Source organism: Myxine glutinosa, chromosome 13 (assembly GCF_964187855.1).
Source record: "Myxine glutinosa chromosome 13, kmMyxGlut1.1, whole genome shotgun sequence".
In the NCBI taxonomy this organism is placed as follows: Eukaryota; Metazoa; Chordata; class Myxini; order Myxiniformes; family Myxinidae; genus Myxine; species Myxine glutinosa.
The window spans coordinates 64,284,403-64,299,291 of record NC_136273.1 but is presented as its reverse complement, the minus strand read 5'-3'; the positions used below and the strand labels follow the sequence as shown (position 1 = coordinate 64,299,291).

General features: G+C 43.7%; 1 protein-coding gene across 2 annotated transcripts in view; it reads left to right on the top strand.

Moving 5' to 3' along the window:
* Positions 1–14,889, top strand: part of LOC137438996 (sucrase-isomaltase, intestinal) — a 674,815-nt gene that overhangs the window by 208,221 nt on the left and 451,705 nt on the right. For both annotated transcript variants that reach the window (XM_068134544.2, XM_068134543.2), the window contains exon 8: positions 2,268–2,367. In XM_068134544.2, coding sequence (XP_067990645.2) covers positions 2,268–2,367 — 100 coding nt within the window. The remainder of the gene's footprint in view (positions 1–2,267; positions 2,368–14,889) is intronic.

Below are 14,889 nucleotides of genomic sequence, written 5' to 3'. Positions count from 1 at the left end.
TTTGTAAATAGCTTATCATGACGTTTTAGTGGGAGCAACGGCCTGTACCGGAAGTAAAAATATTATACACCACAAATATGTATGATCAGCTTTTTAAACAGTCAATAATGCTATTTATTGCACTAAAAAAGAAATTTGGAGGAATCCCCACATCTGTGAGGTAAGTTTTACTTACAAAACTGAGCGAAGATCTATGGTACTCTATATACTCAACAAGTGTTGGGTTAATAACATGGCTTTTCGTCGCCAACTTTTGAAAGTCGCTCGTTATGTTTAACACGACACTGAAAGAGAGTAAGCCCGGGGTGTGCTCATTTGCCAAGCTGCTAGCTAGCGCTTGCCAAGCCAGTCGTTCCTTAACGGTTTTGAATAGAGTGCTTCCTCGAATGCTTGAACCACTTGGCGATCTCTCCACAAGAAACTTGGTGAATTAACACACCCAATGTTCTTGAGACCCGACCATAGATCGACTGTAATCTATATACCCCAAAGAGGAATGACCCTTCCTGCCGCTCCCGTAGTGAGCAGGTGTACTAGTTTTTATATCGCAACTCTAGCAACCTCTTGCTTCGTGGGAACGACACACGGAAGTTCTTCGTCGAAGAATTAGCTGTTTAGCATCATGAGTTTTTCTGCACCGTAACACAGATGAACATCCGCACCCACCAGACCACGTCCAAATTATCCACATTCCGCCACGTCGTAAACTTGCACCTGGAAGCAATGAAACCAGGAGGTGTGATTTCTGTAGAAAAGTGAGTGAAATGCAAAAGGCTTTGTTCTGCAAAACACAAGGAGTTCTCAGAGGATATTCCTACTGCAATTTATTTATTTTCCTACCTTCATTAACACTAACCGATGCTTGAATCCTAAGTGATTGTGCGGTGCTGCTATTTTGATTGCATCCCACGTTTGCCCGCCAGTGCCGATTATTCGACGATCCCACGCCCGTGCGCCGTGAAATATTCCACGAGCTGGGATTCTGGATACAAAATATCATGCCACTGGCATAGCATTTCCATCACCATTTGTGGCACATGGATTTGATCCATTAAGCAATGGAATATTTCAGAGGAAACATCACATACGATTTCCTCATTGTACCGAGCTTCCCACAGTGCCGAACGTCCTACAGCAAAACCTTTGCTGCTCAACTTGTGTTGTCATCTGTCAATTTTGCATTCTGTAGATCTGTCATTTTGCTTTCTTTGATTTACCTGAGCTAATAAAATTTTCAGAAGATTGAAACTTGTTACCTCCACCACCAAAGGTGGATGGAGGTTATGTTTTCACCACTGTCTGTTTGTCTGTCCGTTTGTCTGTGAACAAAATATCTCAAAAAGTTGTGGACGGATTCGGACGAAATTTGGCAGAGAGTTAGCGTATGTGACAAGGACGAAATGTTTAGTTTTTGGTGAAGATTCGGATCCGGCTACTGGAATTTTTAAAGTGAATCTTCACCATTGGGAGATCGGGCCAAAAACGATGCATAGCAGGATATCTCAAAAAGTTGTGGACGGATTTGGATGAAACTTGGTGGACCGGTTGGGTGTCTGACAAGGACGATTCGAATCGATTTTTGGGAATATTTGAATATGGATTCGGATATGAAAATATTTTAATCTTTAAAGTGAATCTTCACCATTGGGAGAGCGGGCCAAAAACGATACATAGCAGGATAACTCAGAAAGTTATGGATGGATTTTGACGAAACTTGGTGGACCGGTTGGGTGTCGGACAAGCACGATTCGAATCAATTTTGGTGAATATCTGGATATGGATTCGGATATGAAAATAATTTAATCTTTAAAGTGATTCTTCACCATTGGGATATTGGGCCAAAAACTATACATTGCAGGATAACTCAAAAAGTTATGGATGGATTTTGACGAAACTTGGTGGACAGGTTGTGGGTGTGACAAGGAAGAATCTATTCTATTTTGGTGAAGATCCGGATCCAGCTCGTAGAATTTGTAAAGTGATTCTTCACCATTGAGTGATATGGCCAACCAGGCGGATGTATGATCTCTTCTGAGTGCCGTTCTAGTTTTTGAATATTTTCGCTGTGAACCATACTGCTGTTGTTTCAAGAACGGGCTAATGCAATTATCCCGTCTTTTAACGTGACACTGTGCTATTCCGCTTATATTTTAAAGTTTTGTTCATTCTCATCACATTGATCTTTGCATACCGTACATATCTTATTGTCCCCATCCTTCGTCAAGAATGTTACCAAGCAAATGCTGAGCTGTGGTTGTGCTGTGCAGGTGGTTTCCAATCTGTACGGGCATCACCCTTTTGTCACCTGCCTGGAGGATACCAATGGAAATGCTTTTGGCGTCTTCTTTCTTAATCTGAATGCTATGGGTGAGTTCATTGCTCTTCTGTCTAAGTCAGGCTCATCGGGCCCATATATATGTTGTAAGATTCAGAGTTACAACATTGGCTCAGATCATGAGTTTAATATCATTCGATCCCTAACAATACCTGTAAAGAGAACCAGCGAACATCATATCAATATTCAGCATACATCTGAACTAGTAATGAGTTTACATATGAGTACAGGCAAGCTATAACAAAGTGGTGGTACGTACCATCTAGTTATGCACCAGCATAGCATACAGTTAATGTCTCAGGTATGATCATAACGCTGAATGACCGAGTTCCTATAACGGCCGCGTAGCGGGCAAAAGACGCATGACACCTGGGTTCAGACGTTCGACAGAATTTCATGACAATATATATCTGGGATTATTGGGGCAACGCTTCTGAGGGCTATTTTTGAGCAGCTTCGATTGATGAAATCGATTGACTTGTGTGATCCACCACCATTTGGGTAGGAAGAACCCCAGGCTAACTTGGCAGTCAATTCTGGCACCTTCTCCATCAAGTGACATTGCCAGTGTGCAGACACAAGCAGTAAAGACTACTCTGATAAATATGAAGTCAAAGTCAAAGTTTTAATCCTTAAATTGTATTCGAGAGATGTTGGAATGCTGTAAAATTCGCTTAATTTTCGATTTTTCATTAGCTTACATTTTCATCTCCTCTTCTTCTTTCTACCTTAGTTTTTACCTATGCTCTGATGTCTTCTTCAGAAAAGGTATTGTTATCCTGGCGGTGAAATTACTTCTCGTCGGTTATATAACTGTCATCCTATTTCAACCAGACTCTGTTTGTGTAATGGTTGGAGCATCTCCTCCGAGTCTTGAGAGGTCAGCTATTCTAACCTTGGCAGAGTCGTACCAAAAACTTTACAATTGGTACGTGCTGCTTCATTGCCTGATGCCCAGCACTTAAAAATGATAGAGCATGAGGGACAAAACCAAAGGCTGACAACGGGCATAATGGCCTCCTCCTGTGTTGAACTTCCTTGCAAGGGAACGCGTATTAGGATCTCAGTGCATTGAGTATGTACCAAACAGACACGTCCTATTAATGCAAGGCTCAAAATATCCATCGAACCCACGTAGAGTTTTGCAAATCCACATGCACTCTTATTACCTCTGCCACTGAAGGTGCGCGGAGGTTATGCTTTCACCCTTGTTTGTTTATTACTTGGAATTTTAATTTTTTTTGGACAAGTATGTTTATCAATCCGCTGTGTGTGTGTGTGTGTGTGTCTGTGTGTGTGTGTGTGTCTGTCTGTCTGTCTGTCTGTCTGTTTGTCTGTCTGTTTGTCTGTCTGTCTGTGTGTGTTTGTTTGCTTGTCTGTTAGCTCACTTACACTTGTCTACGGGTCGCAATTTTAAACCGATCTTCACGAAACTTCCCCAAATGGTAGAGTTGGTGGTCTGACAGAATCCTATTTATTTTTTAGGCCAAAAGGTCAACCACTTTTCCTAGAATTTCTAAAATCCTCAATTTTCATCCGATTGACTTGAAATTTGAATGGGATTTTCATATCAGCGAACTGAAACCAACCACCAACTATTTTTGAGGTCAACATAGGCCAAAAGGTCAACAACTTAATCAAATTTCTAAAATCCTCAATTTTCAGCCGATTGACTTGAAACTTGAATAGGATTTTCATGTCAGCTAACTGAATTCAATCACCAACTATTTTTGAGCTCAAAAATAGGCCAAAAGGTTCATATAGGCCACATTTCTAAAATTGTCAATTTTCATCCGATTAACTTAATATGAAGACGATTTGCAGATCAGGTCACATAATTCAACCACAACTACCGAGTACCATTTTACTTTGTTCTCTTTTGCCAAGTATCGCTCCATGAGTGATTTTTCATCTGTCTTTGTCTGTGAACAGGATATCTCCAAAAATTGTGGACGGATTCGGACTTAATTTTGTGGAGAGGTTGAGTATGTGACAAAGACGAAATTAATAGATTTTCGTTAACATCTGAATCTGGATCTGGATCCGAGAATTTTTGTGATTCTTCATCATTGAGAGATAGGGCAAAAACTGTATGTCGCATGATATCTCCAAAAGTTGTGGACGGATTCCCACGAAACTTGAGGCCTGTTTTGTGTGTGACAAGGAAGTATTAATTTAATTTTTATGACCATTGAACATTTGAATCTAGATTCGAATCAGAGATTTTAAAAGTGATTTTCTCCATTGATAGATGGGGCCAAAAACGATATATACAGTTGCATGATATTTCCAAAAGTTGCCGATGAGTTATGAGAAAACGATGTGAATGAGTTGGTTAGGTGACAAGAACAAGCCAATTTGATTTTGATTCAGGTCTGGATCTAGATTTGGCCTATCAGTGGGATACAAAACATAAACTGTTATACTCTACCGAGTGCCGTTCTATTTCTTGTGTGTTGGACTCAGGAAGTCTTTCCTTTGAAAATGGTTGAAGATGCAGGTTTTTGCCAACTTATCTGATCATTGCAGACTTTATGAAAGTCCATGTCAATCTGCACTGGTGGACAGGTGTAGCAATGTCGATCGACTTTTGTGACCTGCCATGGAAAACAATAAACTGACGTTTCAGGCAAGAACCATTCATCATCAGACCCTCTTTTGCTCTGATGAAGAATTATCTCAGATTATTGGTTCCCATGGCAGTTAGCATACCTCAATCGACGTTGTGTTGTTTCCTTCTATTACCCCATTGAATACTTATAATATACTGGTGGTAAAGTATCAGTAATCTCCTCCTTTGCTCACTTATTGAGTAAAAATGTTAAAAAAAGAAAAAATATATATATTGTTGTGGATCTCCCGAAGCCCGATCCCGTTACAAAGGGGGGTTTAAGCCCCTTTTTCTCCCTGGGTCTTCGGGTCCGCGAGACCGAATCGCCACTTCCGGGCAAACGTGAAAAAGCGTATCAGGACAAATTCACACGTACCTTTGGTACCCACGCTGCCACGTAAGCGGGGATCGAGCCTCGCACAAGCCACGCTCAATTGAGTACGCCCGAGCGGTATGCGTATCACGTGACTTGTGCTGTTACTTTTATTGGAACCCGATTTGAGTGGTTTTATTCGTACCATGCGAAGCCAATGGATGGCAGGGACAGGACGGTCAAATCAGAGGAAGAACAGAATTTATTATTATTTACAATGATCCAGAATGTAAGGAAAGGGACACAGAGCAGAGCTTAATCAGTTTAACCTATCCCCAGACGAATGGGCCCAATCACTCACACGGGGTAATGGAAGAAGAGCATGTTCGCGCGCCAAGCGCGCTTTGCCGTCGGTCGTCCCGGGGCAGCTCACCCGGCGTGGCTCTCCGATGTTCACGGTACGTATCCATGCGAAGGCAGGCAGGAGGAAATTGCACGTCTGTGGCCCGGCGCGGGTCGTCCTTTCGAGCGCGCGATTATTACAGCGCAGAGCACGGGGAACGGGGGAAAGTTCGCGTACAATCGACAATTCAATTCCTTGTTCTGCAGCTCCACTCGCGTTCTCGTCTGCCTTCTGTGTTCTCACTCACGGGAGTCTTGCTGCTGTTTTCGTGCACTCTCCTCCTGCTCCTTAATGGGCTCGGGGCAGGGCCTTATATGGCACCTCCCCGATCTTACCCGAATGTCCCAAGCCCCGCCTCCTGCCGAGGGTGGTAAGCCACTCCCCTCGAGCCCTGATTGGTGGCTCGTTGCTTACCGGCCACTCCCCCTGCAGCTCGTCCCTTTGGCCGTGGTAGACTTGCCCAGGCCTGCCGCGTGGCATCCCAGCACCAAACCAAAAGCATCAAAGCAAAGCGCCAAAAGAACACCTTATCTCACTGCCCTACTCAATGCAAAACTAAACACAGGAAAGGACTATGCTTACATTTACGAAGAAATAACTGAACTATCGCGAGGCTACATGTTGTGGTGTAACTAACTAAGAGGGGAAATTAACCTTTATTCCAAAACCGCAACTATATATATATACATACACAACATCACTCGGCAGTGCATATACCTCCGCCAGGTTGACCAGTTTATGTTTTGTATCCCACTGATAGGCCGGATCTGGATTTGGTCCTGAACCAAAATTGAATTGGCTTGTTCTTGTTGCCTAACCAACTCATCCACCTTGTTTCATCATAATCCATCCACAACGTTTTGAAACATCATGCTACATATCGTTTTGGTCCTATCTCTCAATTGAATACCAGAGTGAAATAAGTACAACAACAAGAACAACAACAGGCATTTTAAGGCTATTTTTCCCTGCTAGAGCGAGGTTAGCCTTGCGGTCCCCATGACAATCTTCTCCATTTTGCCCTATTTCCTGCAACTCCCCTTTTTAACCCCCTTGCCGGCATTTATTCTTCCACCATCTTTAGCCAAGTCTTTCTCGGTCTTCCCCGTCCTCTACTTCCTTCTACATTAATTTCCATCACTCTTCTCAACCAGTCACTTTCATCCTTCCTCAACACATGACCAAACCATCTCAAGCTGTTTCTCTTCACAGCATCAATCACAGGCTCTATTCCCATCATCTTTCGCAATTCATCATTTGTCTTCCTCTCTCTCAACGATACTCCGCACATCCACCGAAGCATTCGCATTTCCACCCTTTCCAGCCTTCGTTGCTGCCCATGGTTCATTACCCATGTCTCACTCCCATAAATCATAACACTTCTCACACATGCCGCATACACCTTTCCCTTCAGCTTCAACGACACTCCCCTCCTCGTCAGCACGCCACTCAGTTCCCCAAACTTCTTCCATGCACAGAGTGAAATAAGTACGTAAGTCATAAAATTACACTATGCAAAATTATTACAAATATGGATTGTTACCATACTGTGGCTGGAGTTCCTGGCTCTAACTCATTTTGCCCAAGAATGTGACTTAAGTACTTCTTCCGCTCAGGTATTCAATTGTGAAGAATCACTTAAAAATTATAGTATCCAGACACAGATCTTTACCAAAATATAATCAATTTGTCCTTCCGTCCATAACCTTTTAGGGCATTGCACTCACAGACAGCCAGACAAACAGGGGTGAAAACATTGCCTCCATCCACCCAAACAGTAAAAGCCACAAATGGTTGAAAGTAAACCCATAAACAGTGTTACCATATGATCACTTATCTTAAGTAAGTATTTCACAGAAAAAGGTGAATGAAATATCCAACTTCCGGATGAATATTATATTAAAATGAGCTGAAACAAGCAAACCTTATAGTCATCTGGACATTATATAAACATAAAGCAATAAATATGCACCGTACGTGTTGAGAACCTTTTTTTGTCGTCGGCCACGGAGATGCTGATCTCCAATCCGCAAGCTCCTATTTGTGTTGGTGATTTTTAAGTGTGGAAACATCAAACGACTCGATGAAATGAAAATACTCATCTTTTGTGACTATGATTTATACATGCATGGAATATTGAACGTTAAACCCATGATGCAGACACATGACCTGACTATTTAACAGCACGAGCTACGTTTGGCCAATCTGGCGCACGGCTCGAGCCACTTCCTGCGGGCCGCATGTGAAAATTTACAATTTTTCGAGAGGCCACTTTTTCCAGGATCATTAGTATGCTGTTTTTAATCGCAGCGTCACCACTCTGTCCAAATGTCCCACTGGATTAATCGCCCTTGCTAGAGACATGCCCTTTGTCAACTTGAGTGTGCACGCCAGGTGCCGACTTTACTCCCGACCTTTATCATTTTCATGCTCCCTACCATCCTTTTTACCTCTAGTTGTCTTTCCCTTACACTTTACATGTCCATCTCTATCTCCCTTTCTCTCTCTCACTCCATTTTGATGTTGGCTTTTACAGATCTATGGAAAAGGCTTTCATCGTAACCTCTCTTATTCTTCTTCAAGTGACGATGGGAGCAAATGCTCAAAGTCACGACTCCGAAGAAGATAGCATCGAGTGAGCCCCTGACCTCTTTGGAGAATCTGAGCCGTGTTAGATCAGCTGTTTTTGTTTCAGATTTTGTGGTCTGGATGTTTGACAGAGGAAATACTACTGTATAAGGAGAAACTTTCTTATAAGTGTGATAATGGAGTGCTCAGAAAATTGGGGGAAGAAGAAGAACCACATTTAGAGGCCATTTTTCCCCGCAGGGCAGGGGTTGGCCTTTTTTGGGCACCGTGGTCCCCTTTTTGACCTTCAGAGGCCATTTTTCCCCGCAGAGCAGGGGTTGGCCATTTTTGGGCACCGTGGTTCCATTTTTGAAGCAATGTTTTACGGCCGGATGCCCTTCCTGCCGCCAACCCTGTTGGCTGCCTCTTGCGACACACAGGGAATTACCAGTGAACTGGTACTCAATTTGCTGACCTCGGAAGGATGACAGGCTGAGTCAACCCCCCTGGCGTTAATTCAGCGATCGACCGGGATTCCAACCCAGGATCCTAGGATCCCAAGCCGACACCCTAACCGCTAAGCCAACACCAGGCTCTTTGATTTTGCCAACAGGAGAAACATAAAATTGGGGGAAGGTTGCAAAATTAATTTTGTAGTGAAAAGGTTTCCAGGCAACGGTTGTGATTTCAAACAGGACATCAAAATGAAATGTATGGCTGGATAAGCCTTGATATGAGCTCATGGAGTTTTGGTAGGACTCCTACTCCTACATTCAGAAATAATGACTATCTCCTGAAGAATAAAATTTACCTTTGTTACCAGAGGTCCAGGTACCAATAAAGGGCCAATGAGGAACAGGTGGACTTGGATCAGAGACCAGAGATGAAAGCAGGACATCAATAAGGGACACTGACATTCTCTATCTCCTGTCTGCCTTGTGCACCAAGTGTATCTTCGGTTTGCACCAAGGGTCAGTGCGAATATAAAAGATCTTGGGTCGACAAGAGAGACACTGCCTGGTTCACTGCCTGAAAGACTAAATGTATTTAAAGAGGTGATATCAAGGAGGAATGGATTTTATGGACAAGAGAACAGCAGAACAGAAAAGTGGATGTGAGCGGTTTGACTGAAGAGGAGCAGGTATTCTTAAAAAAAGATAAATACATAAAATACACAACTTAACCTAAACCGAGATGCAACAAGAAGGTAAAAACCCGTATCCTAGTTAGAGGTGTGCTCTTAAAGATCCTGTGTTGTGCTTAAACATCCGTTACGCACCGGTCATGTTACAGTTAGTCATCGATGACACTTTGGGATTGCGGTGTGAAATGGAAGATCTTTGTGCATGTTCTACATCAATATCGAATTAGCAGAATAAATCCAGTGCAGTTCATTAAAAACATGGTGGGGGTAGAGTTGAGGACGGTTGGGGGTGTGCGGGGTGGTGGGATGTGAGCTTCTTGCCTTATTTAAAATTGCAGTTGGAGTTTGTGTTTCGAAAACGAGACAATAATTGTAGGGATTTGTGTGTACTAGCCGTGCATACCGGTCAGTGTCCAGGCATAACAGGGGCCACGCAGTATCTGGAGGGTTAATAAAACCGTCACCACTAACATCGCTTTGGCTACAGTTTTACCATCGGTTAATCATCGGAGTAATTTACGAGGCACTAACCTCTAAGTCTAAGTCAATAGGTTAATCAATGCCTTCTTATGAGAAAGGAACAGGGTCTCCCCCTCTCCTTCCCCACTACCCCACCCTCCCCACTATCTCCCCCTTGTCTCTCCCTCATCCTTCTCACTCACCCGCTAACCCCTCTTTCTCCCCTTCTCCCTCCACCTCTCTCACTACTTCTCTCACTTAATCTCTCCCACCTCTCTCTCTCCCACCTCCCTCTCTCCCACCTCCCTCTCTCCCACCTCCCTCTCTCCCACCTCCCTCTCTGCCACCTTCCTCTCTCCCCACCTCCCTCTCTCTTCACCTCCCTCTCTCTACTCACCTCTTTCCCCACCTCCCTCGCTTCCCACCTCCCTCTCTCTTCACCTCCCTCTCTCTACTCACCTCTTTCCCCACCTCCCTCTCTCCCCACCTTCCTCTCTCCCCACCTCCCTCTCTCTTCACCTCCCTCTCTCTTCACCTCCCTCTCTCCCCACCTCCCTCTCTCCCCACATCCCTCCCTCCCCACCTTCCTCTCTCCCCACCTTCCTCTCGCTCCACCTCTCTGTGTCTCTCTGCCTTTCTCCACCTCTCATACCCCCTCCTTCTCCCCCTCCCTCTCTCCTCTTTCTCTCCATCTCCCTCTGCTCCACACAAGGGAAATGAAAACAGGCCAAACATCCACCAGGAGTTTCCGATGTTCATTCCTTGAAAGAGGATGCAATATTAATGTGTGGAGTTTTGCGGCGCCCGATATGCCTTGCTAATGTATGTTCCCTGTAGACGGGTCAATATACTGCCTGACCCCAAAAAAATTGCAAATTTTTGTTTTATGCTTATTTCTAGTAGTTTATGAAGTGGAAGACAACATATTAAAAGTTGGACAATTTTGACGCATGGGAAAGTCCCTCAGTGACGTCAGAAAACAAGATGGCTGCCGGCAGATAAAACGTAAAAAAATTGACTGATAATCATCAGACCACTAACAATTTAAAGTTAATTTTGCACCAATATTTGTATTATGATCGTTGCTGGTAGTTTATGCAGTGCTAATCCTGAGACCATTCGCAATTTAAAGTAAATATTTGCACAAATATATGTTCTTTGATTGTTTCTGCCAGTCTATGACATGGAAAGCAACATATAAAAAATTGGACAATTTTGACACATGTGGAAGTACCATATGCCTTCTAGTCTTAGATTCCAGTTTCATCGTCCTCCTCCTCCTCCTCTATGTCTGGTTCAACACTCATATTGTCACAGTTGCTGTCCTGGCAATGTCCACATGCACTGGTGCACTCTAATCCATGCTTCCTACATGAACACCTTAGTGTTTTGCACCCCCCTGAACAGTTGCAGTGAATCATCTGAAGTAGTATGTCTGGAGCAGGGCTTTTGTCTGTCATCACTGGAACAAGTTTTCCTCCTTCTACCTTCCATCCCCACTCCGTTGGCTCCATTCCACAACAAAGGCCCATCCATTCCATTACCTGGTAATAGGTCCGCAGAGAATGAAACTTGCAGGCAGCGGATGTGGGTGGCAGTCTTTCAGGAGTGACAAATGCCTTAGCCCTTGCAACCTTTTTGCAGAGAATGTTGTATCTGATCGATGCCAATGAGTCGTTCTGATTTGCTTTAAACAATGCCACCATTGCTCTGCAGCCTGCAGTTTCAATAACATCCTGACTCTGCTGTGGTTTACAGAACACCTTTGAGCTGTCTATCAGTTCCTTTTCTTTCTTGATGATTCTTTGAAACCCTGACTTCTTTCCAATCCCAAAGACACGAGACGTTGCGTCACAGCCAGTTAATGCATGAAGGAACAATATATCTCTGCAGGCTGCATTTCCAAGTATCTGCTGAAGGACTTTGATATTGTAGACATTTGATTTTGCCTTGTCAGAACGGAAATAGAGTTCAATGCAGTTTGTCTCCACCATATAGAAGAGCAGGAGGAGAAGGAGATCTGTATCTTCTCCAATGAGGGTTGTAGATCTGGAAGCCGCATTTGCGACGGCCGCTTTTGCAATCTCAACATCAGCATCTCCCTCTGCTTGGATCACCTCACAGCCTTCCTTGTGCAACACCTCTATAATCAACAGTATCATTGCCTGCTTGTTTGACTCATTCGACAGAAAGTCCTCCTTTTTCCCAACAAATTTTGTTGACTCCGTAATGTTAACCTTGGTGGCATTCTTGTTTCTATTCCGACGTTGATGAGAACAGTCCTTTGTGCTTGGCCCAGCCTCATAACCATCAAACACAACAGTAGCTTTGCCATAGTGTCGTACTGTAAATGAGGCATATTCATCTGCAATGGAACTGTAGGTGAATCCCTCTGTCCACTTTAAGCGGTGAATAAGTGATCCCCCGTCAAGAACATAGTGATCTGTTCCTGGAACTGTCTGGTTGACAGCATTGTCAGATTTGGTTGTAGCATAATTCCTTATTGCCTCCGCCAACTGTGGTTTATCTGGCTGGCGCAGGATGTTTTTTGCCTCAAAAAGAGACATTGGGTATGGGCAGAGTTCATATTTCATCACTTCACCTATCTGGAGATCTCCCGTCTGTGACACCACTAAGAACCTCTGGAATAGTAACGCTGGATCTATTGTGCGGTCCTCAGCAACTTTGACTGCCCTGCTGAATGCAAGTGTCTTGGCTTTAGAACTCCTTTTGTGTGAATAGGAGTAAGCTGGGTGATCATCCATCTTCTTGACAATGTCACTACCTACTTTGAATAGGTCATGAACATTGACATCCTCATTTGCAGTAACCCCTGTGATGATATTGCGCAATGACTTGTCATCAGAAAATGGTGTGAAGCTGTCCAGTTTTTCGGCAACTTTGCCACGATCAGCTTCATCTCGACTCACCCTGGATGTTGTCAACTCCTTATGTTGTTCACTTGTTGAGTAGCTACTCGAGGTCAGTTCTTGCATAGCAAGGTTGTAGGAGGACGATATGGTTGAAGACAGAGTCCAAACTGCTCTCTGGTGCTCTGACATCCCACTTCCTCGAGTCAGCCCCCCTTGGCTTTTCAGTGAGCGCATTAATGTCTGTTCTATCACAAGATCAGAGCCTAGGCCAGCCCAGTATTGGTCACTGCGCCGGATTACATGATAACCAGATTGGAACTTCTGATGAACCTCAGGGTTGTCATCCTCTAACGCAAGCATCTTCTCGAGATAGAGTCGAGCTGACTTCAGGTAATTGGGATGGCCAGCAGCTGCAAATATCGGCAAGCAAGCTGATATGGCTTGGAGATGCATCTCCCAGGACCCCGTCCGATCAGCTGCCACAAGTGCCCTTGCAATTCCCAACATACGCTGGTAGTTGATCCAAAGTGCACTGGTTTTCGAGTCCTTTGCAAGTTTATTCCTTTCCTGATTCAATCTATTGTCAATGAAATGAATGCACTCTGATTGCAACACAGACTCTATAGTGTCACTTTCGACAGTCTCCAGGGAAATGTACAGTCGCTCCAGTTCTGCCACTTGTTCTTGAAACCCAGGGTCATTTGAAATGTTTACTTTCCCATGGTCCATTTCTGTCCAACTTTTGATATGTTCCTAAGTAAGTCTTAACATATAAGGAAATGCAATAAAACTAAAATTTGCAATTTTTTTGGGGTACGGCTGTTCTGGTTGTATATTGACCCGTCTACTGCATGATTATAGAGCCGAGGATGTCCTAATGGAAGCCTATCTGCGAAGCAGACTCGCAGGTGCATTAGGTTGCCTTGAAGCTAGCTGTATTGTCATTTCTTTCCTCTGTTTTACAAAGAGATCCTTCATGCTTTGGCCTGTACCAAACAGTTTGGTGCCAACTCCTCATTCCAGAGGAGGTCGAACACGAATGCGTAATGCGCTGAAGAAATTACCTTGGGGGTGATTTGTTTTGAAAAACCTTCATGTTGATTATCCGTGGCCCTCTCAGCTCATCTGTATTTCCATGGTCAGGATTGCTCTGATGTTAATGTATGTGATATCGTCCATTCATTATTAGCCTGGTTGAGATGGGAATCGGCAATTTCACCCCCAGAGTACCGTTCGCTGCGCTAATGCCTGATTATTATTCCAGGGCCGTCTTTCCTTCGAGCAAGTTTTTTGTCGACCAAAAGACAATTTTTAGATTTAGCGTGAAGTCGGAGGATGCAAAATGGGTAGATTACAAGTCCATCTGCTCAAAGGAGCAGCGTGTGATACTTGACGCCACTTGTGTGAAACGACCCAAATCAAAATGCTTGGAAAACATCTGGCTTTTGGGATGGCTCGTTTGGTCTTGTACTCCCTGCTCAACTGTCTGGAGTGTCAGTTGCGACTTAAACCGCGATCTGTTTCAATGCAAGTGCATCGCACCATACTGCACCACGAAGCACGCCATCTTTCACAGAGCACATTCATCTAATTGTCCAAGGTGCAATGGTATGGAATGGAAAATATAAAGGAAATAAAAGCGCGTGGTGTATTTTCGGCCTTATTTACCCTCACATTTGGCCACGTTGCCTTTTGAAAAGACAAATGTAGAGCATTGTTTACCAGCACCATGACCATGCACTAAAGTCCTGCTTTACAAGTGTCACAGAAGTAGGGTTATCGTGAGGGTATCATAGAAATAGTAGGGGTAGGGTGAAGGTATCATGGAAATAAGGTTAGTGTGAAAGTATCAGATATGTATGGTCAAGAGTATCATATAAATAGGGTTAGGGTCAAGAGTATCATATAAATAGCGTTTGGGTCAAGAGTATCATATAAATAGCGTTTGGGTCAAGAGTATCATATAAATAGGGTTAGGGTCAAGAGTATCATAGCAATAGGGTTAGGGTCAAGAGTATCATAGAAATAGGGTTAGGGTCAAGAGTATCATATAAATAGCGTTTGGGTCAAGAGTATCATATAAATAGCATTTGGGTCAAGAGTATCATATAAATAGGGTTAGGGTCAAGAGTATCATAGCAATAGGGTTAGGGTCAAGAGTATCATAGAAATAGGGTTAGGGT